Source organism: Vanellus vanellus (assembly GCF_965231255.1).
Source record: "Vanellus vanellus genome assembly, chromosome: 2".
Taxonomy (NCBI): Eukaryota; Metazoa; Chordata; class Aves; order Charadriiformes; family Charadriidae; genus Vanellus; species Vanellus vanellus.
This window is the reverse complement of record NC_138906.1, coordinates 99,742,629-99,768,014: the sequence shown is the minus strand read 5'-3', so window position 1 is coordinate 99,768,014 and position 25,386 is coordinate 99,742,629. Positions and strand designations below refer to the sequence as shown.

Here is a 25,386-nt window from a genome sequence, read left to right as displayed (position 1 = left end):
ATATTGCTTCTAATTTATTGATACACTTTTAAAGTTAATTTGTTTATGGTGGGGTTTTTTGCCCTAAAAAACCTCGTTAGTTGTCTCTTTTCATTGTGGAATTGTACCTTTTGCCTGTTGAATAGATTCTTGAACACCTAATTTTCATTAGCACTTTTATTCTGGAAGACATCTGATGGTTGTAAAGTAATCAAAGTGCTGTTGAGGTTATAGAAATACTGCTTTAAAGAAAAAGTAGGTAACTCTTCCTCTCCCACTTCGCAAAACAAAATTTGTCAGTTTGTTAGCTTACTATCCATTAGGGCTCAGATATGTTTAAAAGGAGTATGTCAGTAGCTCAGCTTCTAGTTAGTTGCATGTACTTAGCACTATTCATTTTGTACATAAATAAACCTGTGGTAGTGCAGGCAGCTAATTGTGAAAATCTGCACTGCAGGCTTTTTGGGCAAGTCTAAAGTAACATCCATAATTACAGATGTAAGCTCCTTAGATAATTACACACAGACCTGTTAAACACTTACTAACATACACAGTTCTGCTTTAGTTTTTTAGTTTCCCTTAGAGAGGCTGTCTTCAAAATAGGAAACAATATGATTTAGATGGTATAATTTTTTAAAAAATGCAAGTTATAATATTGCAACTTTGTTAATTTTTTTTTATGCCTATGGGGATGTTTAGACTGAAACCTGATGGAAACTGGGTACCTTTGCCCCTTGGTTTTTCAAAACTGTAAGCACCTCAGAACTGAAGTTCTGTCAGCATTCCTGATTGAGCATTTCATTTTTCTGATCTTTCTGGTGTTAGAACACAGCATTATAACTACATATATGACGCTAGCCAGGAGTTTTAAAGTTTCTTTTGTGGTGAGCCCAGAAAGTCAGACTTCCTGTAGAAATACCAAAATGTCATAGTCTGGTTTGCATTTTTCCAGTAACTTTGTTTTTCATCTCCACTTACACAAACATTTAAAGACATGTTTTTATATTTACAGTAGATGCTCAAATGAATTGAAGTGTAGAGTGTTAGGCATGGAACTTGACCGAGAAAACATAAGGAAGACAGATGTTTTCAAGTGCTTGCCAGAATCACTTTCCCCTTGTCGGAACATGTCATACTGTTAAAGCAGTAAATCTTATCAGCTTGACATGAGGATTATGTCTCTGCTTTTGAGAAATGAATCCTTTTTTCCAGCATGCTGGTGAAGGCCAAAGATATTACAGATAGTCTTCTGTGTCTGTTTCACCTTTTGTAATCTTCTACGTACCCAAAATCAGATACTTTTTTTTTTTTTCCTTCCAGGCTTTGACAGCATCAGAATGTCATCTCAGCCACCATATGTGATACAGTAATGCTAGTTGCTGAAGAATAGCCTTGAGGATATGGTTTTACAGTAGCTTACTGGTCTATCTCATGGCTATTTGTTGTATTTTCAGTGGACAATTAAATTTAACTTCGGAAAAATTGCTGTGCTCTGTACCTATGCTGTCTGAAGTTTTATTTGCGATTCTGCAGAAGCACTGGTTGGCTGCTTGGCACTCAACTTTGAAATTCAAGACTTCTTTTTGTTATTTTTATACCATCAAAGGCATGAGGATCAGTATAAGTGGAATTACTGAAGTGCTGGAGCTAACAAGCATCCGTTTGTTTAGGTTTCAGGCCATATACAAAAATGGAGATGAGAACTACGTTGTGCACTCTTGTTTATTTCTGTGAATGCTGTAAGTGTGGCAATTAGGCAAATGTAGTTGCTGAACAGGGTTAACTCTATGCAGCTTCCTGCTCAGTTTATTTTCTCAAGGAAGAAGTAATTTTTTTAAAGTTAAATAATATTTGGCAAGTCTTGTTTGAACTAGATTTTTGAATGCGGACAACTCAAAGAGAACCTGTTTCACTTTTCACCCCTTGAAGATTTGTGGAGTACAAGCCTATAAGATCTTATCCAGACCAACAATTACAGGACCTATTTTCTTAACGCAAGGGATAAACGCAGCTGTTACCAGCTTCTTTTTCTGTCTAAAAATTAAACCACCATGAGATAACTATATTCTTGATGTGAACTCCAGACTCTTACCACTGGCCCTTCATTTGCTAGGATAATGTTGCAAAGTAGTAGTCGTCCAAGGAGATAAAAGGGGCTATCTACCCTGGCCTTCCAAGACTAAATAAGTGAAAGTTCGTAATCTTGGGAAAGAAAGACAGAAAAAGGGGAGGGAAGGGGAGGGGAGAGTTGTTCTGAAGGTCAGGAAAATCATGAGTGTTCTAGTATGCATAGTAAGGCAAGTCTGTTACTTTACATAGTGGAAGAGATAGAAAGCACTCAACAGTAGATCAGCTAAAAGTAAACAGAAATAATCTTTAAAGGATGTACTAAATTGTGGTGTTCACTACCAGATGCATAAAATGAATTCATCAGAGCTGCGATGTACTGTAAAAAATTTGGTCCATCAGTGATTCTAAATCACAGCGATACAAATAGTCTCTGGTTCAGGAAGATTCTATACAGATGACTATGAGAAGCTGGGGTTATTTGTCGACCATGTTTTGTATGTCTTTTTCCAAAACACCTGATAGTGAAGTAAAATGCCAAATTTGCTATCCTTTTAATGTCTTTAGCACCCTATAAAATTATAGCTGATTTTAAGGGTTTTTTTGGAGCAGCCTGTGGAGTATTTTCTAAATTAGTTCACAGTTCTGCTTATTAACAATGTAAAACATTTTGAAAATGTTTTTGTTGAAGCATAGATTCAGAATGTCACAATATTGTCTGCACTATTTTTCTCTCACTTTGCATAATATTACAGCAGTCACAGTCTGGTTTATGTTCAGAATTTTGCATGTGTAGTGGATTGGTAGGCAGAAAATGAGAAAGTTGATTATTTTTATATTATGACTGCACAAGTGTTAGACATTGAGAGCTGTTTGGTGTGAGAAGTCGGGACATAACAAGTACAACTGTTGCATACAACAGATTGGGTTTGCAAGAAGGCTTTTGGGGTTTTGTTTGATTTGGGGTTTTTTGTTTGTTTGGTTGTGTGTTTTTTTTTTTTTTTTTTTTTAAGTGACTTGCTGACTTTGGAATTTCGTGTAGTGTGATATTGTGAAAGGTAAATAGCCATCATTTCAGAGAGGGTGGGGAGGGAGAAAGTCGCAAAGTGTGTCAAGCCCCATGTGCACATCTGGCCTTATAAAATTGCTGAACAATAAAAAAGGTCAAGATCAGGTTAACTGATTGTGAAAGTGGATGTAGTATGAAGAAAAGAGGAAAGAAATGCTTCCAAATGAAGGTGTGGGAAAAGCTGTTACATTCCTAGTTTATTAAAAACATTGGGTTGCACTTGCAATTTGCATCTTGAATCTCAAATTGAAATCTCAAGTTGCAGCTGTACCCAGGCTTTACAGTAAACTCTAGTATGCCAGTCTTTATTCCAAGAAATTGAAAAATTCACAAGTCTTAGCACAAACAATGAATTTTATATGTTCCCCGGCTTCAGTTTCTTCAATACTCTGAGCTGAAATCAAGGTCCTTTTGCATTAATCTGCTAGCCTTATACAGCTTGTGATTTATCTTCTGAACTTGAGACCATTGAACTCTAGTTTATCTGGCCTTGGTTGATCCTATGACTGAATTTTACTGTGAGCAAAAGTTGTTTCTTCTCATTTTTTACTTCTGATTTTTGTAATTCTGAAAGTCTGTATGCAAATATATTTTGCTTTTTAAGGCTGGAAAATGGCCAACAGGTGAGCAAGAGAAGATGTTTTTATCCTTCTTAATCCTGCTTTATGTATGTTTTGACACTGGGCATACGTGCAGGCGTTAATTATAGTGGGAATTTTCCTGTACTGGTAGAGCTATTAGTCTGGCCCAAATACCGCTCCTTCTGTAAGGGATGTGCACAGCTATAAAAAGGTGCAGGTTGTATTTTACCCCTATGGCTTGGCTGAGTCTAAGATGTTCCCTACTTTTGTTTGGAATTTGTGCTGTATCATAAGTTTGGTCTTGGTGGTTTGTTGGGTTTTTTTGTGGGGTTTTTTAATTCCTCTTTGGCTAGGCTCCTTCAACATGTGTGGGGACCATTATTTAAGAGAAGTTATTTAAATCTGGCATCGGTTCTCGGACGGCAGTCAGGCTTCTACCCTCCACCAGGTTGAATGGCCTGATCTTTTAGTCATCTTTCTTTTGATGTGTTTGAAAAGCTACTAGTTTTAACAAGTTATTGTTTCTTGCTTTGGCTTGCCACCTTATGGTTATGTTTTAACTTGTCTGTCTTCTCTGTTTTCCATGAGAAAACATGTTTTTTTTTTTAAAAAAAGTCTTTTCGTTCTAATTGCCATCTTTAATCAGTTGCTGAGTTATACTGGATTTTTTTTAATTTTCACAATCTTTTTTTGATAAGTGTCTTGTCACTTATCTTTATTCCCTCATATGATGTGTTGTTTCTGTACCACCAATGACTACTTTACCCTTTCAGTTACTTCTTTTAACTTTTTAACTAGCTTCCCCTTTTCATTGTAATTGTCCTGTGCTTCAGCTGGTCACCCATAAGTTCCTGTATTTCAGTTGTGTGCTATACCTACTGCTGTGTTAAGATCTGATGAAATTTGGTGTAATGTGCCTGGCTGGACAAGATCTCTGGTTATTAGCACGTTCTTTTATGTAAGCCGCTCTGGATGATACTGTTTAGAGTGTGTCCTTGCTGCCCTAGAAGTTCAGCTATTTCACTGATAGTTGACAGGGAAGTTTATAAGGATGATCTAGCACACACATAATACAAAAGAAGGGAACGGGAAATAATCTAACTGATAGAACAGACTCTGCTTCTTTCATCCACCTCTCTATTTCCAAGGAAAAATGATTTAGTATTGTATAATACCGATGATTTCATATTGTATAATACAACACTATATTGAATACCTTGTAATACAAGTATTGACAAGACCTGCAATGCCAGATCTCCAAGTCAGGTGGAACTTGGAAATGGATTTAAACCCCCATGGCATGGAGGAGTTGTTCATCTGGATTTTACACAACATTCATTACTATGTTAACCATAAGTCTATGGGATAAAATATGGTATCACAAGAACCTGTTGTCCATTCCATTAAGGTGGTTTACAAATTTGCAAATACTACTAGGACACCCTTCATAGGAGGAGTAGAGCAATGAAATGGGAACAGATAAAGAAATGAAAAATTTGGAGGAACTGAATTTAATTGCTTATGATCACCCATATGAGGCAATCTAGCCTTCAGCAGTTTGCAGGATTTTAAGATGCCTTTTCTATGTACCTGTATGTCTTTGATTTAGTTGGCTTTTTCCGTGTGTTCCTTCCTGTTTGTTGTTTCTTCTTGCAAGGGGGAGGCTGTTCAGCCAAAATCACTATCCTGTATGTCCTTGGTTTATTCATAAGTAGCTTATAAATAGTATCCATTTTTTTAACATACTTTTGAGCTTAAATATCTATTAGTGAGGTGTCCCTGAATGTTTGACTTTCTCAGCCTTAGAGAGAAAAGAGAAACCCTAATCAGTAGCTTTAATGTTAAGTGCATGTCTTACTAATACATTAGAATTCCTGAAGTTTGGCAATTAATTGGTGGATAAAAGAGAGCTGGCTTGTTATTTGCATTGGCATTGCATTCAAAGGCCTTGTAATGAGATTCTGGGGAAGAGGCTATTTAACAGAAACTAAGTGGTTGTTGCATGAGAGGTAACTGCTGTTACAGATCAAACTGTCTATAACAAAGTGTAGAACTGAATGCAGAATTTTCATCAAAGTCAAAGTGACTGTGGCATGCCTCAGGGTTTTTCTATCAGACTTGCCATTACTATATATTATATTCACAGATGAAAAAGGTAGTTAGTAGTAAGGTAGAAGAACTTGTAGATTAAAAGAATGAAGGTAAGCCAAGAAAAAAAATTTTGTGAAGACTTCATCAAACTAAAAGTGCACAATGGAGATAATGTTCCATACTAACATAAGTAAAATTGAGTGTAATGGAGAACATGGCAGATGAGTAACTCATATGGAGCAGTGTTTGCTTTCTGAATTGTCTTATGTGTGTACACTGAATCCTTAAGGGCATCTTCCAAACCGAAGTGTCTTTCTTTCAACTTTGGCACAGCAAATGCAGTGCAACTACAATACTGGGATTTCCTTGAAGTATATTTTTGGTGCTGCCGTTACTACAGAGCATCAAGTTAGAAGTAAAGCAACAATGAGTACTTAATTGTTTGCCATACAAAAACTTGGGAGTATTTTTTTCTTCTACCTTTCTTATGTCATACACTTAAAAATAACTTGTGTTCTTGGAGTTTAACTCTCCTTGCTTTTATATTTTATGTTCTAGCCATTTTTTAGAGAGAAATGTTGCCTGTAGTATAGTATTAATACTACCTGAAGGTAATAGTTGTTCTGCTCAGGTGATAATTGATTTACTAATATGTGTAATAAGAATATAAATATTTAACATAATCATTAATAAATATATGGGTTTGCTCTAGATTAATAATGTCAAAACTTTTGTTATTTACTTCTATAAAAATATTAAGGAATTTGAAACTCTGTGCACTGCCTAATTTTTCTCTTGTTCTTTTGTATTTTCATGTAGTTGTAAAGTCAAAATAGATGTTCTGCAGTGGGTAGAGTACCATATTTCATTCTTTGTATGTGAAGTTTCTTTTATGAGCTCTTTCTTACAGTCCTTCAGGATACAGAACATAATTGTTACAGGATTTCTTGCTATAAAAAAAAAAAAGATGATTCTGCTCAGTTTTCTTAGATTATCTTGCTTACTGTGTTTCTTTGGTTTATTCAAGGGCGTTGGGAGTTCCTGTGACGGACTATACATTTGAAGATTGTCAGCTAGCTTTGGCTGAAGGACAACTTCGTCTGCCTTCAGACACCTGTCTTTTAGAATTTGCAAAGCTTGTGAGAAGCCTTGGGTGAGCATATACAGTATTTATGTGTAAGGTGCATCTTTATTATGTATCTGTGTTTATATAGTTTTCCCTTCGTATAACAATATTGCATTTATGAATACATATGGAATGTTGTCATATGACAATTGGAGAATCACTAATATAAAATTAAACCAATACTGTTCTCCACTTGCAGGCAGCACCCCTAGATACTAATTAATAGGTGTCATAGGTTGTAAAATTCATATTTTCAGTCTGACAAGTGAGCAGAGTGTGTCTGAAGTGTTCATTCTTGAAGAAAACTAGAAGACACCTCCTGAAGAGGGTCAGGAATCCTGGAGGTTTCCTAATATTTCATACAGTTAAGAGTCAATTGCCCTTTCCTGTGACATCTATGAAGGGAGAACAGTGCTGCCATAGCAGTCTTGTGACTGGATTAACATTATAATAGTGAGGGCAGAGGGGTCACCCTTTCCCAAGAAGCAGAAAGAAGTGGTTGATCTTTTGAGTAGGTTACTGCTAGATGGACTTTCTAATGAAACTGTAACTTAGTATATGCAGTGTGGCTCCTCTCTTCTCATAGCATTAGTTCCCTCTGGCTTTACCTTTCAGAAAAGCTTTAGGAAACAGTGAAAAAATTCACATAAATCAAACAGTAGAACTTGTTGCTGCTGTCTTTCCAATTTTTCTCCTATTTCTCTTCTTATCCTGTTGAACAACCACAAACTAAATCTAAAGCCTCATCCTATTAACTCCTTTAATATACAAACACCTTTTTCCTTTTTTTCATCTCCTCACCTGAAAGTATATAGTTTCCTGTTTCCATTCTGTACTTTTATTTCCTTTCACTAATTTTTCCTTCATCTTCCAGCTTGTGTACATAAATGAAAAAAAAGAAAAGATCTGTTGGAGAGTAAGTAATGTAGGACAGCATACATATGCATTCAGAAGACAAGCATATATTAATTCATTGTCAGGACCTCCATCTGAAAAGACTTCCAGTTGGATAGGAAAGACTTCTAAGGGGAAACAGAGATTCTTGCTTTGTTCCAAAGATTCTGACTTTACAGTACTAACAAAAAAAAAAAAAAAAGGCAAACAAACCCAAAAAACCACCATGTCTCTTATTGTGTACTTGATAATCCCAGGATTCAGTTTAATCCTCTTGTTAAATTGTCTGGCTTCTGTCTGCTCAATTTAAAGCTGTTCTTTCAAATTATGCTTTTCTGGGTTTTTGTTTTGGCCTCTAGAAGAATTATGTGCATTTGTGAGTGAGGTTCCCCACAACCGAAAAGTTCTCTGTCTGGTTTGAGCAATTGTTCATTGCTGAAAGGTTATCCTGTCTTGATTTGGATGTGTGCCAGTAAGAAGGCTATTACAATGGTATTTTTCTGGCACAATTGGATGAAGATTGTAATATGACTTCATCTCTAATGCATGTTTGATGGCGATGCAGTCATTTTGCTGTTTTTTCAAAGGTTTTGAGGCCAAGGAGGCATTAAAATCATCCAGTCACATCCCTAAATAACTGGAACGGTAAATTTTATCTGCTGGATTTCGCATCCGGTCTTAACACTTGCTTATAACATACTTTCAGCAATAACATACCTTGACTAATAACATATCTTCAAGATAACATCCAATTTGAAATGCAAAATTTTTATAGTAAGGCAAAGTAAGACTTGTTTTTGGTTTAGACTCTTTGAAATCAAGTTACACCTCAGTTTCCTACATTGGAGGGTTATTTCTGTTCACGTTATGTATCTACAGGATTCATTAATATTGTAAAACTTGCTTAATCTGTGCTCAGCTGGATGGGATCCAATCCAAAAGCCATGCAGCCACAGCATTGAGTTCTTGTGCTTCATCTAATGAAGAGCTTGGGCTCTGTTAACACAGTTATACAGCTGCCAGGTCACAGCTGGCTGAAACTCAGCTGCCTCATGCTGAACTCTGTAGTAAAATGACTGCATCAATGAGATCAATTGATCGTAGTCTCCTCATCTCAAATTCTGTGTTCGTTAGTCGTGAAGCAGTTATGCTTCTGTTGATCCTGATAATCTATGTCTGACCAATGAGCTGATTAAGCTATATGCAATCTTTACTGTAGCTTTCGTACATTGTAAATCCTCCGCTTCATTTCATGATTTTTTACACAGTTAATTACCCCACTGTTTAAAGTGATTCTCTATTTGTGCTTTGACTAGATCTCTTACCATGTTGTAGACATTGAAGGTTGTTTGGATTTTGTGCCTAATTAAACACCTATTTGGATATCTTCTCCTTCAGAAAGTGTTAATACAGTATAATTAAGTCTCATTTGCATCTTTTTATGACCTGCTTTAAGATAGTTGCCTGCAAGGAGATCCTTAAGTTCTGATTTTAATTGATTTGTTCCTATTGTCTCAAACTTCTGTTCGTTCTAATTCCTGCATTCCCTTAGCTCATGAACAAGAAGGACCTTCTAGCTTTAATTCTTCTTCCCCTTTCTTATAGAAACATGGCTTTTAGGCCATCAGTAGCTCCTTAGAGAATTTCCAGTTTTCAGTCAAATGATTTTGCAATTTCTTTTAGTTGTGATTGTTCTCAGTTTTAATCGTTTTATTTTCTGAAAATTAGAAATACCTTTCCTCTCTTCAAAAAAAAAAAAGAAAAAAGAAAAAAAGTGCCAAATGTACCACATATTGCCATCCAAAGTAGAATTTGTATTTTTTTTTTTTTTTTTTTTTTTTTAGTGACTGTGTTCTGCTTGCTGTTAGGTGAGGCTTATAAAGTCAGGTCTTTATAATAAGTCCTGATCCAATTGGAATCTACCCAGAAGTGACTTGTACCCATTACCCCTTGTCTTTTCTATGTGACTCCTGGGAGTCTCCTTCTTCTCTGTAGCTTTAACTGTACTTAATTGCTTCCTCGTTGTTTTTTCCCAAATCTTTCACTTTTAAAACCCCAGGTATGATTTTGAACATCTAGCAAGAATGGATGTGTCTCACATCCTTCTGTTTTAGTCACTGTTTTCTACTTCCTCATTTTTCTTATTCATTTGAAGTCTTTTTGGCAAATATTCTTTAAAAATTTTTTCATTCATTTTTTTTCTAATTACTTTTTTTGGAAGCCAGGCAGCACTGGTACTTGTACAAGATGACACATTTTCTCTTCCAGTACGGTAATTGACTTCTCTGTGCATCAGAAAGCAGTAAGTGTAGAAAGTACAGCAAGAACATAATATGGTATCATGCTGAATGTGCATTTTATTATTGGTATACATGTGGCACAAGACCCTTTGGTTTGGCAGGTTCTTGATCTGGTGTATGCTTTTAGTACACAGACTGAGGTTCTTTGTACTTTTCACTGAAAATGGTATAGCTCTGCTGATTACGTCCACTTCTTTTAAAAGGTATGTTTTGCACCAAATCGTCCTTTTCAGGTCAGGTTTCAGAAAAATACTCTGTTCTAGCCTTCTAGATTTCTTAGCTTTCTCAGTAGGATTATTCTTAGTCAGTAATTTTTATCTTTAACAACGGGCAGCAAGAAATTTTGGAATTCCTTTTGGATCCTTAACTATCTCCTTTGCTTTCCTAAGGCTGAGTATTATTGGTGTCTTTTACCCGTGTGATGGGTACTAGTGATGTCTGCCCTGGAAGAATGTTCTACAGCTTGAGCAAGCCTGCAAGGTTTACCTCCTTACACACTCCCTGGCTCTGGTGAAATTCAGTGTTAGTAAACGTACTTGGCGTTGAATCAATTCTGTCTCTTAAAAGCCATAGTATTTTGGTAAGAATGCCCTGAATTAAATAGCAATTCTATTTTGACCACTACCCTCCAATATTATTTCATCCAGTTGGCCGTGAGGATCCTTCTAGGCAGTGCCTAGGCCTGGTGCCTGTCTATTCTTGCTCAACAGCCTTTACCACCCAGACTACAATGCAAACTTCTGCTGTCCATGTGTGCCTGAAATGGTGGTCCAGACTGTAGGCAGATCTTTGCATCCCCAAAGTAATAACCCCTCAGTGTTCATAGAAAAAACTCTGGAGAATGTTGTCCTCTGGCCTTCATGATAAAAGCAATACTGTCTGTTACAGGAGGTGATCACGGATCAGGCTTAACATAGCAAATACCAACCATAATAGCCCCTGCTGCCTGGATCAAGGCAGGGTGTGCCATAGTATTCAGAAGGTCAGTCTTGCAGCTGTTCAGTATCCTTTCTCCATTATGATAAGAAGTTGCACATCAGCAGACATAAAACTGAATGTATTTTGCTTTTCTGGCTTAGGGCATGTTTCTCTGAGCTTGCAGTTTACAGTAGCTAGATACAAGATCCAGCTGTTCTTATGCAACTTCCAGCTCTGTGAGACACCAGAAGTTTTTTGGCAGGTTCCCAGCACGCAAGAAATGAGTTTGTTTTCAAATAGTCAAATACAGCTAAAACTAGCTTTAAGCAGGTAAGACATGTTATGTGCTAAAAATAATGGTAATTATGCTGAAAATATCCTACCTTCAGGGATCTCGTTTTCCTTGTGAAATCTGCTGTGAAGGATTTCATGTTCTGAGCTGTTAATCTTGAAAAATGCCCTTTCTGTCTACAGGGACTCGGAAATTACTTTTTGTTCTCTTTAGTGCATGCTGGCCCAAAAACATGAAGCAAAACACCACAACAGCAATAATGTTCTGTATCGTTGTTATGGTTTGAGAAACCCACAATGATTTATTGTCATTTAGACAATTATTCTCTCACCCGATGACCTCTCCCAACCCGGGAAGGGGAATTGGGGAAAACACAAGGAAACTTGAAGGTTGAAATATAAACTGATTTAATAGAATAAAACTAAATAATTAACATTAATAACACTAAAGCACCAATATTGATACAAATATAAAATATACAAGGATTATACTCGACCATTTAGTGGGACCTGTGCACTCCCAGCAGTGGACAGATCTCTTCCAGATCTCTGGATCGCAGCCATTACCGGAGAGACCACTTCACAGCAAACTTTCTAATATATATTGAATGTGACATTCATGGTACAAAATAACCGTGTTGGCCAGCTTGGGTCAAGTGCCTGGCTCTCGCTCCTCCTCATACCTGCACCTGGCTAGCTTGAAAAACACTGAGACCTTGAAACCCCCACACCATAACTGGCTGTAAAGTAAATATTTTCACAAATTCAGAAACTAGAGTCTTCTAAAAGTGCAGTTTTCCCAGAAGAGAAATTAGTCCTGTGTCACTCAAACCAGGGCAATTGTAAAGCCTAGATCCTGCATGGAATCCATTAGGCAAGCAAGCATGATTTCATGAGCAAGATGTTGGCTTTCTAGCTTTCCTAGCCTCAATTGGGATAAAAGTAACAATTTGAAAGCAATTGAGACATTAAAACCATTTCACATTGGTTTAGAACCTATTGTGGGATTTGGAACACTTGGCTTCAAAAGACTTCAGCATAATAGGTCATGGTCATCCACACATCAGTTACTTTCTGATCCTGGAAGGACTGGAGGGAAGTGAGCCCAACTTGAATTATCAGAAGTACGATGCAGTCATTCTCAATGCATTAAGTTTGCCTCACTGATCGACATACTCTTTTTGAGATTGGCTCACATCTCTTTCTATATTTATAAAACCCAAACCACAAGATGTCTGTAAGATTTTGTGGTAAGCCATGCTAATTTCTGTGTAAGGTTTTGCCTTCAAGCTTTAGCTTTTTGACTTAATTGACTAGTGAAGGGATCTCACAAATCTCGAATACTGCTCACCAAATGAGTTCTGGAAGGTGAATTTTGAGTCAATTCATTACAAAACAAATCTCTCTGATTTAGAGACAGATGTTAGACTGCGTATTCTGTGTCAGTGGTGGCTTACCTCAAGGGACGATTCTGGTGCCAGCTGTCCTTCATCTTACAGTTAAAATACATTTCAGCTTCTACAGTGGGGATGTATTATCTGTGGATACTTCTTACATGTAATCCTGCATGTGAGAAGCTGCATTCTGTGTGCACCTCAAATTCTCCATGGATTCCTTTGTCATTGTTTGTGCTACTTTTCTACTTGATCATGGAAAATGAATTTTTGCAGAGGGGTGTTTTGCTGCTCTTTTTATACTGTCTAGGACCAAAACTTGATAGGTGCTTTAATGCCAGGATGGAGAACGTATGAATGTTCTGTAGGGACTGTGGGTCTCTGGAAGTATTCTTGCATGTTCAGGTCTTATAATTCAGAAATAGAGGGCTTGGCTTTGTTTATTTAGTACGATTTTGATAAGTCAATTTAGGTAATGGCAGACAGCATAGTAGTTGTTTTTACTTAAAAGCAGTGATTTTTTTAGGATGGGTCATTTCAGCAAGTGATCGAGATCTGGAGCTGACGTATCAGATAATCTTCGTATTAGAAATGCTCTTATCTTTTTTTAAAAGCTCCCGAGAATGCTGATATCAAGTATTTTATTCATTCTTGTTGGTGAGAGGAAGCTGCTGAGGAGTCCCAGCTGCAGTCTGGGAACAATTCTGGTGTGAGATTGTGAGTTCTGTAAACAACTGCTTTTCCTTGTCTGCAGCAGCAAACAGCAAAACAGACAACTGCAGAAGAATATTGTAGAAGACTATGGGCTGCTTTTGTCTTCAGACTGGAAAGTTTGGATGCCCATGTTACTCTAACTCAGTTTAGAGGAAACACACTGATCAAAATTTGGTTGATGTTGTATTAGCGAGGGAATTTACTTTTCCCCATGTACCTGCAGCACCGTTTATTATATTCATAGTAAGACTTCTTTTCACAAAGCAAAACCAGGAAGCTTGATTTTGGGGGGGGGGGGGGGGGAAGGGGGAAGAAACACCAACAACCATATAGTAGACATTTGCATAAATATAAAGCTGTTTATTGATCAGTCAAAATCTGGTTTTGCAATCAGAAGGACTGAGGAAATTTCTGTAGCTGTATTAACTGCTATAACTTTGTTTGGGTCACCTTGTAATGGTGTCCAGCTCCGGACTGAATGTGAAAAATGAGGACTGACAAACAAGATTAACAGTATAATCGCTATTATGTAATCCCTGATTTCTTTTAAGCAAGATGTCAGGTCTTTCCTGTTCAGTGACGTTAGTAAATTTGGAATCATAATTGGTTTATGTTACTGTCCTAAAATGCAGCCACGTTCAGGTAACCTAAATCCCACCTAGTTCTCCACACCTGATATTTCTTATTAGCTAGTTCTAGACTGTGTTTCTTGTTGATGTTGAACTGATTGCACATACAGCTTATAATCAAGGTAGAATAAAGGACACAGGTTTATGACCAGGGTTCCTAAGCCCTTGCAATAATTTCTAATACAGTTCAAGAACTAATGGGAGCCTTAAAATTACAGGAGTAAATTATTTTATAATAAAATTGCTTAGTGATTCTGATTGCAGATTTTGTAATGGTTTGCACCATTGTCATCCATTGCTTCATTTGATATATTGAAATTTGTATTGTAAAAACTGGGTTTATTTTTAAAAAGTGCAAAAATAATATGCTTTCTAGGTTGAAGCCAGAAACACTTGAAGATGATCTTGATAAATATGCTGCAAGTGCCATGAAAATGAAAAAAGAAAAGATTGATCTTAAAGAATTTTCAGCATACTTGGAATTTCCAGTTTCACACACATTAGAAAGTATGTTTGCGCTTTTTGATGAGGTAAGAAACAACATCATGTTTAAAAATCATACTACTTTTGGTAAACTGCTTCAGCCAAATTCTGTGCCAGCTGAATTCACTGGGGTCTGATTTGGGCCAGTGCCAAGTGCTTTTGAGCACTTCACAGTATTTCCTTCTGCATTTCCTTTTCAGCAAGGTAAAAGCAGCTATCATCAACTAAATAAAGTACTCATTCAGGTAGAAGTTAAGAGGAATATCAGTTGGACAAAACTGATTTTCTTTCTAGATGCAAAATGTGAAGAGGAAGCAAAATGGGTTCTTTCCTCTGCTGCAGCTTGTTGCAACTGAATGCAATGCCTATTAGCTGATATTTCACTTACCTTCTAAATAAATCATTTGTTCTTCTAGGATGCCTGAAACCTGAAGGACCTATGAACTTGGCAAATGAGGCGTGTTTTCATTCCTCTGGCAGTCAGTCAGGATGGGGAAATTACTATTATCTTTGTCTGGATGAGGTGCTCTTTGGACCAGGAGGTGGATATGTCCACAGTGTTCTCTCAGGACTAAGAGCAGGTGTCATGTATTCAGGGCTTAGATTAGGCTACCTTGCCCTCTAGTTCTCTGATTTTAATTTCAGCCCAGTAATTCAGGTGGTTTAACATAAAAATCTTAAATATGCAAGTGAAGGGTGACAGTAGCAGCACTGTCTTCCAAGAATCTTTGAATTATGACTTCTAATTGAGACTCTGAAAGGGGTGTGCAGAGCTTTGATGACTCAGGTTCTTACCCTGAATTAATTAAATTTCAGTGAGCCTTTTTGCAGTGGCATATGTAATAGTATTTCTGAATATTCTGCATCTTTAGCAACTGTTAGTTATTTATGAAAATTCTTGGACAAATTGCAGTGTCTTGAGGTGAGGTTTTTCTTCACAGAATGAAGATGGCATGATTGACATTCGGGAATTTGTTATTGCTCTGTCAGTTGTCTGTAAGCCGTCAAATACTCTGGAAACAATTCAGTTGGCATTTCAGGTAAGCAGCATTTTCTTCCTCTATGTAATTTACTTTTTTTAGAAATTAGTAATAATGCTGTTAGACTTTACAGAAGCTTGTTTAACATGCCATTTTAATTACATTGTAAAATATCATTCATGCAATGTTAAATTAAGAGGTCGTGTTCAGAAGGAATACATTGCAAGTTTAAGTCATGTAAAATAGCGGAAGTTTGCAGTTTGAAATAGTTCTCTGTGGAACTCTGGTAGAATCTTTTTCAGCACGTTGAGTCTCAGACCTGAAGTCCTTTGTATTGATTCCTCTAAGGGCTAATGAGTTGTGCTTACTACTTTTATAATGTTGCAAGGAAATCTTATTTTTCAACTTAATAAACTGTTTTAAAACTTCTCTTGCATGTTAATAGAGATTAATCTTTTTACCCTTTTTCATATCTTCGTGATAAGATTTTCTTCCTTCTTAGTCTTACTGTGTTGGTCCTTCAGTTTCTGCCCAGGCTTTATGCTTCCCAGAAGAGCTCCTGATCTTGTTTGAGCCTCAGTGGTTTGTTGTAGCATCAGCATAGACAGTTAATGCAGGCTTTTGGGGAGAGTGGCAGCAGCAATACTTAATGTTTGCCATTCCGGTGGTTTTGTCTGAAACCTTGATTTATTACTTTTTAATTTCTTTAATATTGCTATTTCTACACGCTAACTCTGCTGCATCATGCATCATCTTTTCCCTTTGCCTTAAACTCACGTGGTCTTTAGTGTTACTGAAACCGAAGAATGCTAACTCTTGATGCTGTCATCACTGGTGAATGCATGGAGTTGAGAACATTAATTTCCATGGTGCTACATGGCAGCCTTACTTTCCGAGTAGTTGTTCTCAGGTTCTTCAGCATACCTGTATTACTCTCTTAACTATGTTTTGCTAAAGAAATGAAGCTCCTGTGAATGTTTAGTGTTCACATCTATCATTCTTGCCCTTTGGCCAGTATCAAATAAATTTAACAAAGGAGGAAGAAGCAAAAATATTTAATTCCTACAAATAATGGGGAAAACCTACCTCTAATTGCTGTTACTTGCTATTACTTACTGTTACTTCTGAGGGAAAAGCAGAAATGTCTCTGCCCTTGCTTACTCCGTTTGATCTATATAATGGCATAGAGGAATGCTCAGGTGCTGTTTGGTCATCTCTGTGTCTTCATACTAAGATGGAAAAGGTTAAAGTAAACTTGAAGGTGGCTTTTGGGCAGTATTTCATTAAAGTTCAGCTGTCGTGATGCATAATGTGCAATGCTTTTACCATTTTAGAGGAAGAAAAGCTCAGATTAGGCAATTATTTCCTTTTTGGAAGTACCTAACTTTAGTAGAACTGTTTCTTAAACAAATTCTGTTCTTCACTATCTGCTCTGTTCTTCAACTCATAATACATAATTTTGAGTTCCCTGGTTAATTGTAAAATATGAAGTTAACTGTAGAACTGCAAAGAAGTTCTATGCAGGTATGAAGAAGGGGAAGCAGGTATGGCTCATTTTATCCTGCTAGTGATGATTGAAAATGTTAAAAGTCTCAAGCTGAGAAAACTGGGCTCACAGTATTCTAGAAAAATGGGGAAGAGAAACTTTTTTTTTTCCTTAAAAGAAGTCGTTTCTTTCCCCTCTTTCCTGAGTTTGTGTAGAGTAAGGTATTCATGCAGCTTATTGGGAGCCACTGAAGGATCTAGCCAGTTCATGAATGTGTGGCTTCGAACAGTTGCTGTCCTCTACCACGTGCTGCTACTTGCAAAGCACCTTGTCATTTGTTTTCAGGGATAAAGTGCAACATTTCATGTAGCTGAACAAGTTTTCAAAGTGAAAGTGTTTAGTATATGGTTGAAGAACTTGAAAAATGGGAGTTCTAAAGCAGTGGGCAATTAAAAGAGAAGGGAGGATTATGGCAATCAAGTCTAAGCAGCACTTCAGCGTAAGTGCTACATATCCTCCCTTCCTGATTGCTAAGTAAGTGAAAGGGTGTTGTGAATTGTGCTGATAGGACGCTTGTGAGCCTTACCATCAAATATCACCTTCTGACTACTTGATCTGTGAAAATATAGCAGGTTTTATTTAATAAGTGTCTGGTCCTTGCCCCTACTCCTTGTGAAACAGTGTGCAAGTTAGATGCAAGGGAGAAGAAGGCAAGATTCCTGATTTGAGCATGAATGTTGTCTTCCACAGTACTTCAACTTTTGTATTCCACTGACTTTTTTTTATTCCATTGAGGTGTGCTGTCTCGTGACAGCAGCTTCTGCTTGTGTGAGAAATACATCCTTATGCCTGTTTTGTTCAGTCTCATTAGTTCCCGCCTTCTCAATGATGTAGAGAAACTAAAAGGAAGTTTCCAAAATAGCATTTTTTTATGTGGTTCAATATTTGCAGTGTTGTCATGCTTGACAAGGATGTTTCAAAACTCTTCTGTCTCAATTTCCATTACACAGGCAAGTTGAGTTATTCTAGAAAGTTTAATGAAGTTGTATTTGTCATAGATATTGATGTTTTTCCGTGGACTACAAATTATTCCGTTACATATCTGCAAAACGCATTAAACAGTCTTGTCTCTGAATATCACTGAAATGCCAGTGGTTAGTCGTGTAAACAAAGGGTTTTTTTCTGAGTAGGTGAACTAATAATCAATGCTGTCTTTTACCTGGATTAATCAGAAACCTCAGTAGGTCACATCAATCTGAGAGCAGCTAGAATGTCCAATATGGAATTTTAATTTTGCATAACTTTAGTGTGGTGCTGCTCACAGGAGTTAGCATTCAGCTTTGCAATGATTTATCTTGCTGTCTTGATTCATAGCTGTACAAGTCAGAAAATGGAACTATAACAGAAGAGGATTTAGCTCATATTCTGAAGACTGCCATGGGTGTGTCACAGATTAATGTTACACATCTTTTTAGAGCTGTAGATGAAAAAGAAAAAGGAGAGATTACATATGGTAAGTACTTTAAGTGGATCTAATTGTCACAAAATGTCAGTTGTCTGAACTCATGATGATATACAAAACAGTTATATTTTTATTAAACTTTACCTTTTTTTAGTTGACTTGTTGATTTTAACAACAATAAAAGCACTACAGACAAAGTAAATTTACATTTTTAAAAATTACTTGAGTTTCACCTTTAATATCAAATGCCAGGATTACATGTTTTCAGAGGTTTTCCCTTCTAGATTAAGTCAGGCAATACCTAGATTAGCTCCTCCAGCATATTCTGTTCAGTGATTTCCATGTATGCAAATGTGTGTTTTTAAGAAAGCTATCCTAGCTCTGTCCTGTTTTGCCTCTTGTATCTGTTCCCCACTATTTCTGCCCCCAGAATATAGGGGAATATAAGATTTTTCTACTTCCATAATAATTTCTCAGCCTGTTTGAAAATAAGTCACGGGGGGGGTGAAATGAGGGGGTATTAAACAGGCTGCTCATTAGGTAGTATGTAATGCAGGTGATATGGAGGTGAGAAAGTTGCATTTGAAAAAAAATCTGAGAGCTGGGTGAATAGATTATGCTGGGAATCAAAGTACTTATGTGTTACTTCATAGTCTTCATGTTTTATGCAGTAAGATTCTAAATTTAGTTGTATCTTTTAAGTATGAAATGAGTTGTTGGTAGCCAACGTATCATGTATCTGCAGTAGAAGTGTTTGACATGCCCCGTCCTAGTGGTTTTCCTTCAGGATAATCAGTATGTGTTTAATTTGTAAAAAATCTTACAAATTAAGACATCAATGCTAGTAAATCACAGTTTCTACAATATCTATGTAAAGCCTCAACTACAGAGTTATTTTAGAGTTATTGGAATGAGTATCACTGCCACTGCCTGCTCCACTCTTCCTGACTGCTATGTCTTGCCTCCTTGATATTCCCACTGTACTAGCCCTTTCCTTTCTGTACCTCTCATCTGTCACATCACCAGCATTTCCATGTCCATCCCATGCTATGGCCTTTTTCCTGCCTATCTCTGTTGCTCCTTGTCTCCCAACTCATTTGGGCGGTGACTCAGCTCTTCCCCTCCCTCCCCCCATCACCAGCTTCAAAAATACCAGCACAGAATCTTAAACTGATAAGCCTAGCAGAACTCTAATTTTGGCACGCTTCATTGTTTGAGAATAGCTAAATTTGAAATAGCATACACGTGAACTCGGACCAGTTCATGTGAGTTACCAAAGAATTCATATTTTGATATCCATCTTTAATAGTACTTTGTTGCATTTAAATCTGCACTTTTCCCCGAAGTGGACGGTATGTTGCCATCACAAGAAGACCTGGACCACTGAACCGCAGCACTGGCCACTGAAGTGCTTAGCTCTCATTTACATTATTTTATTTCCTGTAGTCAAGAGTAGTCTTTTGTGAGGCTACACAAAGTAGGATGGTGTTTATGTCATTCCTTTGAAACTTTGCTTGGATCTTTTTCTGAGAGCAGTGCTCATTTTATATTATAAACTTTCCATTAAGATTTTAACATCTCTGAAAGCTTAATAGTAATAATAAACATCCAATTTATTGTGATAGAGAATTATAAGATGAAAACAAACTTTTAGTTTTGCATTTCTGTCTTGAAAGTTCTTGCTATCAATATTCAATCTCTTCCCTTTCCTGAGAATATGTGCAACTTTCCACATACTCAATTCATTGCACTTAAATACTGAGAAAGGAGAGGTGGAAGATTACACCTTTTCTGAAGGCATTGTCCAGACAAGTTTTGAGAAATCAAAACTTCATATCTGGTGGAAGAGTACTGACATTACTTTGTATACATGGAGCAGAGGGATCTGCTCACAAGCTCCTTCTTTCTAGACTGTTAGAATATGAAGCAGGAATATTAAATCTTCAGTCTTACTTGTAAGAACAAAAAATAATATCCAGAGTATCAAACCTAAATTCCTTGCACATATAGCAGAGTCCATGAAGCCAAAGATCTCATCCCAAAGAAGCAGCTCAGGTTACAGGTAAACAGAACAACCAATAGCAAAATTGAGATTGTGTAACTAGATTGATAGTCTTGGATCTGAATTGTTAGAAGTCTGGATTTTTGTCACATGCTTGAAAATACACTGGTTGCCAAAGTTCTGTGTGTCAGTTCTCTTAAGTACTTAGCTGTTGGCTTAACTGTTTAGATGCACCTTGATTCCAAAGCTCATCTCTTCACTGCAATCTAGAGAGAGGCGAGACTTCTGAATCTTAAGACATGATTCTGGAGAATTTGAATAGGTTCTGTAGGTGAGCATGGCAAATTCTAGGAAACTCTCCACCTGCTCTTGATGGACAAATGACGACTGTGAAAGTGTTCTGAAGACTGCCTTGCTTGCTGGTAACAAGAAGAAAGGGGAGATTGGCAGTATTGTGAATATCCATATAGAAGAACTTTCAGAGGAGAAAGAATTATTTGTTCTTTAAAATGTAGTATCCTTACCTATATTAACCACAGGATTATCCTGTGAAGTTCCTGTACACTAAAGTAATAATGTAGCTGAGGGGGAACAAAAAGTAGAGAAGATTCATGACCACAGAGCTTCCATCAGGAGCATCAAGTAGTAGGAGGGTATCACAAAGGCAGGAGAAAAACCTTTTGAAGTTCTTGTAGTACATATACATACTTAATGCAAAAATATAGACAGGCATCTTAAAGAACTCCACTTTGTGTTCTTTCCTCCTTTTTGTCTCTTTTCTTTTAGTAGGGGGTACTACTACTACTTTTTTTCCCAAGTAAGTGACAAAGGTGATATTTTCCTCCAGTCTAATGCTTTGAAGTTGCTTTAAGCTTGAGCTCCAAGATGAGACCTGTGGTTAGAAGTAATGCTGGAATAGCTCGTTCTTCCTACATTGTCTTGTCTCACATTTCTGATGAATGAGGCAAATGGGATCCCAAGCACTTTTCTTTGGGCTCTGCTGTGTACAACTTTGATAAATATTCCTTGATATCTTCAGGACTTCTTTCAGCAAGACTCAAAATGTCTACTTGCTGAAATCTATCAGAAACATTATCCCATTCAACTCAGTCCTCTCTGGAATCTGAATTTCTTTCATTTGGATCCAATACTGATAAAACATTGAGGGATGGATCCTGACAGAGTTGTCAGGATGCCGATTTGGATATAGACTATCATACTTGTGTGAACAATTTCTTCAAGGGATTTTCTGAATTTATTTTCTGAAAAGATACATTAGCTTTTGGAAAATTTACTTAGAATGGCATCTACAGTAAATATTCTAGTCTTTTCCATGGAAAAAAAAAAAAAGGTTATGCTTAATGTGACTGTAAGAGTATCTTTGGAACCGCTAACTGAAATTTTTATACTTTTCTTACCTTAGTTGGGCTGTCAGAATGACCTTTCCCAGAAAAGGCTTTTTTTTCATGGTCATTAATATGATGGACACATGTAATGTGTTGTTACAAAAAGAAATAGATTCTTGGGATGGGCTTAAAGCGTCCATGTGAAAAAAGGGAAGCCTTTTGTGCCTGCTGCAGAACAGATCCAGTTAAAGCTGATAGCTGATTGCTCTCTCAGTGTTAGCTGCAGAAAAGTAATCTGCTCAGCTGGGTTCACTGAATGTGCTTAACTGTTTTGATTCTGATGGATCAGTTTGCACTCAAGTGTTTCTAACCACTGTTAAATACTTTAAATATGAAAGTTCTACATTTCCTTCTTGAAAAAGGTCAGATGCATCACGTTCTTTGCTATGAGATTATATTTTTTAAAAAGTTGAAGTTGCATTAAATATTGTCAAAAGACAATTTTTTGCTGTATGCATTTAAGGTTGTTTGGTTTTTTTTTCCCTAAAGACTTTACTATTTACGTGATCAGTTGGTTGGTTTTTATGGCCTGAACATCATCAGCTTTTGTTGAAGTTACAAGATCCAAAATACTTTACATCCATATTAACTGTGGATAAAGGATACCCACTTTTTCATTTGCAGAAGGATGAAGTTATGTTTATTGCATTCTTCCCACCTGTCCCTTTGCAACAGTGCAGAGGCAGGGTTGACCTGCAACTTCAGTGCCCCTGTGAGCCAAATGACATTCCCTTGCCCTTTGCAATATTGAGAAAAACTTGTAATCTCAGAGAAGGGTGGCAGAGCGGGAAAGCTGGGGTAGTTCCCTTCTTCCACACCAGCCCAATTGTACCAGGAGGAATTGGGCTTCACTCCTGAAAGGCTACTTCAGCTGTCATATACGCTGCACTCCAGGGAACTCACAGCATCGCTTGATCATGAGCTCTTCTGAGATAATACAGTGAATCTGAGTGGGCTGTGTGTGATACATTGTAGGTGACTGAGTTAGTGATAATGTTCACATCCAGCTTTTTCCAGTGTCAGTTTATATTATCAGAATATCTTCTTATGACTCGGATCCTGTACAGTATCTTGTGTTCAAATCATGTCTGAATAAACAGTCATATGGGCAAATTGTGACAAGGCTTCAATGTCTGATTTTTTTTAACTCAATATATTACTTCTTGGTGTTAAGGATTCCTCGCTCTCGCAAGAACTAATCTTGCTCTTTTTATTGTCGTATTAGTATCTAACATTAAAATCAGTTTTTCCATAATGTGTTACAAATTAATTATATTCTCACAATATTATTCTTTAAAATACTAGGACTTCTGAAATGCTGAAGTCTTGAAAGTAGAAGGCAGCAATGACAGCTGCTGTTAGGCTGAAGAGAATTATGAGTGCAAAGCATTAAAGGGCATGTTTGCAAAAGACTTCCCAGATTTCAAGAAATGACTACTCTTGCTGTTAATTGTTCCTCAGTTGGAGGGCTTTTGCCCTTCCTCCAGTGAACAGTGAGATGCTATCTTAGGGTGTGTGGTGCTCCTTGTGCATTTTAATACAAACCTGAGCCTGTTCACCCCTTCACCATACAAGCTAAGCTCTGGTCTGAAGTGTTTTAAGAAAGCTTAGATAACTCTGCAGCATCTTGGCTCTGGGGATGTGGTAAACTTCTGAAAAGCTAAAACATGCTGTGGGGATAGCGTTATGTTAATTGCTGCTATTTTTCTCCAAAGTGGTCACATGATTATATATGTGTAAGTATTCAAATTTAGCATCCTTCTGTTTCAAAGAGCTGATTCTGTGTAACAACATTTTTTTTTTTAGATGACTTCTACAGATTTGCTGAATTGCACCCACACTTTGCAGAAGACTATCTCTATGCTGATCAGATGGGAGATGAGAGTGGCTTGGAGACTTCATCTCTTTCTGCTCCTAATGGTATCTGTACTGACTTCAGCCCTGAAAACGCTGAAGATAAAAACAAGCCCCTGCAGAAGAAACTGAATTAACACTACAACTGTTACCTTCCTCTCCTGGTGAGAGGATTGTCTTTTCTTGGGATTTTCATAAGTCACTCCAACTATACAACAAATACCAGTTTTGTGTGTGAAAGTTCTTCTACCTTAATACCGTTCTTTGAATCATATGTGCTATATTTAAAAACATGTTCCAGGTTACTTTGGGGAAGGTGGTTTTATTTTTTTTCAAAAAGGTCTTTGAAAGGCAAAAATGTGAATGTGCTTCATTATTAATGTTCATATTTAAAAGGAAGCGGCACACTTATTTATAATCCATTGGCTAGTTTCATGTACAAAGTGTTGCACAAACTGTGCATGTATAAAGAAACTGTAGCTACTATGGTGTTAAGTGCACTTTGGTGATTAGTGTTTTCCCTCGTTACGGGGATGTTTATTTGGGGCCAAACTTTGCTGTCCACATTTGCATAGTCAGTCTTGTTGATTTCAGTGGGATTATTCTCTTGAGCAAGGCAAGCATATTTTGGCCCTTTGTTTTGGTTTCAGTGAGCAGTTTGGAAACAATAATGCAAAAACCTGCTAAGGATTAATTTTTATTGTTTAATGGCAAGATTGTTTCTCTTTCAGTCTATTCCATGGTAGAATGAAAAGGAAGGGCTCCTTATCCCTCACCCCAACACTTTTCTACTGTAATCTTTCAGATGCAATTAAATGTGAATTTTTTCCAAACTGACATGCCACATACTGTCTGCAAATACGTGACAAAACTGTTTGTGCTTTTTTTCTTATAATCAATTCAAATTATGTCCACCCAGCATTTAAATAGGAGAAGTTTACACGATTGTATTTAATCTACGTTTATCAGGAATCACAGGTTTCTTTTGTAGCAAGCCTGTATATACAGATAACTTAGTATGGAACACACTAAGAAAATGTTATGGTATCAGCACAAGTTTGAAAAGGTTGCAGTTACTTCAGAGGCCAAGCCAGCAACAAGTTGCAGAACATCTTGAAGAAAGAAACTCTAGTTAAATCTCTATAGCAACGTTAAGTATACTGCATATAATGTATATGGAGCTTAAAATAGTTTAGAACTGTTTAAAAAAACAAACAAACAAACTAAACCACTTGTATTAGTAATGGTTCTTCTCTTCCCTTTCGTAAAGCCAGATGCCTTAATTAGCAATGGAGGTCTCAAAGAAAAATTTAAATTATTATAAAACCACAGAGCTTCACTGATTAAAAAATGTGACAAAAGTCTCAAGGAGTAGGATGGAGAACTCCGTCACAAAGTAACTCTGATGGCAGCTCTACTTCCAAACAAACAAAAATTACTTTCAAATAATTTCTATGACTAATTTTGTAGGGCTGTGCTAAAATATAATGGTTTTGTGATTGGAAAGCTGTTGAGACTTGAATCTTCCACATGTTAGAGTAATTTAAAACTAGATTTGAAAGGCAGGAATTTTAGCAGAAGGAAAGGAAATCTGTTAGTAATAAAAGCATTTGGTACAATTTTTTAAATAGCAGGAGGTGTCTTAAAGCGCATTACGGTA

General features: G+C 36.9%; 1 protein-coding gene across 1 annotated transcript in view; it reads left to right on the top strand.

The window, feature by feature from the left end:
* LPCAT1 (lysophosphatidylcholine acyltransferase 1) overlaps positions 1–24,154 on the top strand; it is a 68,065-nt gene extending 43,911 nt beyond the window's left edge. Inside the window, exons 10-14 of the mRNA XM_082479671.1 lie at positions 6,815–6,940; positions 14,430–14,583; positions 15,478–15,576; positions 18,377–18,515; positions 23,679–24,154. Of these exons, the coding sequence (XP_082335797.1) occupies positions 6,815–6,940; positions 14,430–14,583; positions 15,478–15,576; positions 18,377–18,515; positions 23,679–23,863 (703 nt within the window). The 3' untranslated portion in view covers positions 23,864–24,154. The remainder of the gene's footprint in view (positions 1–6,814; positions 6,941–14,429; positions 14,584–15,477; positions 15,577–18,376; positions 18,516–23,678) is intronic.
* The last annotated feature ends 1,232 nt before the right edge of the window (positions 24,155–25,386 follow it).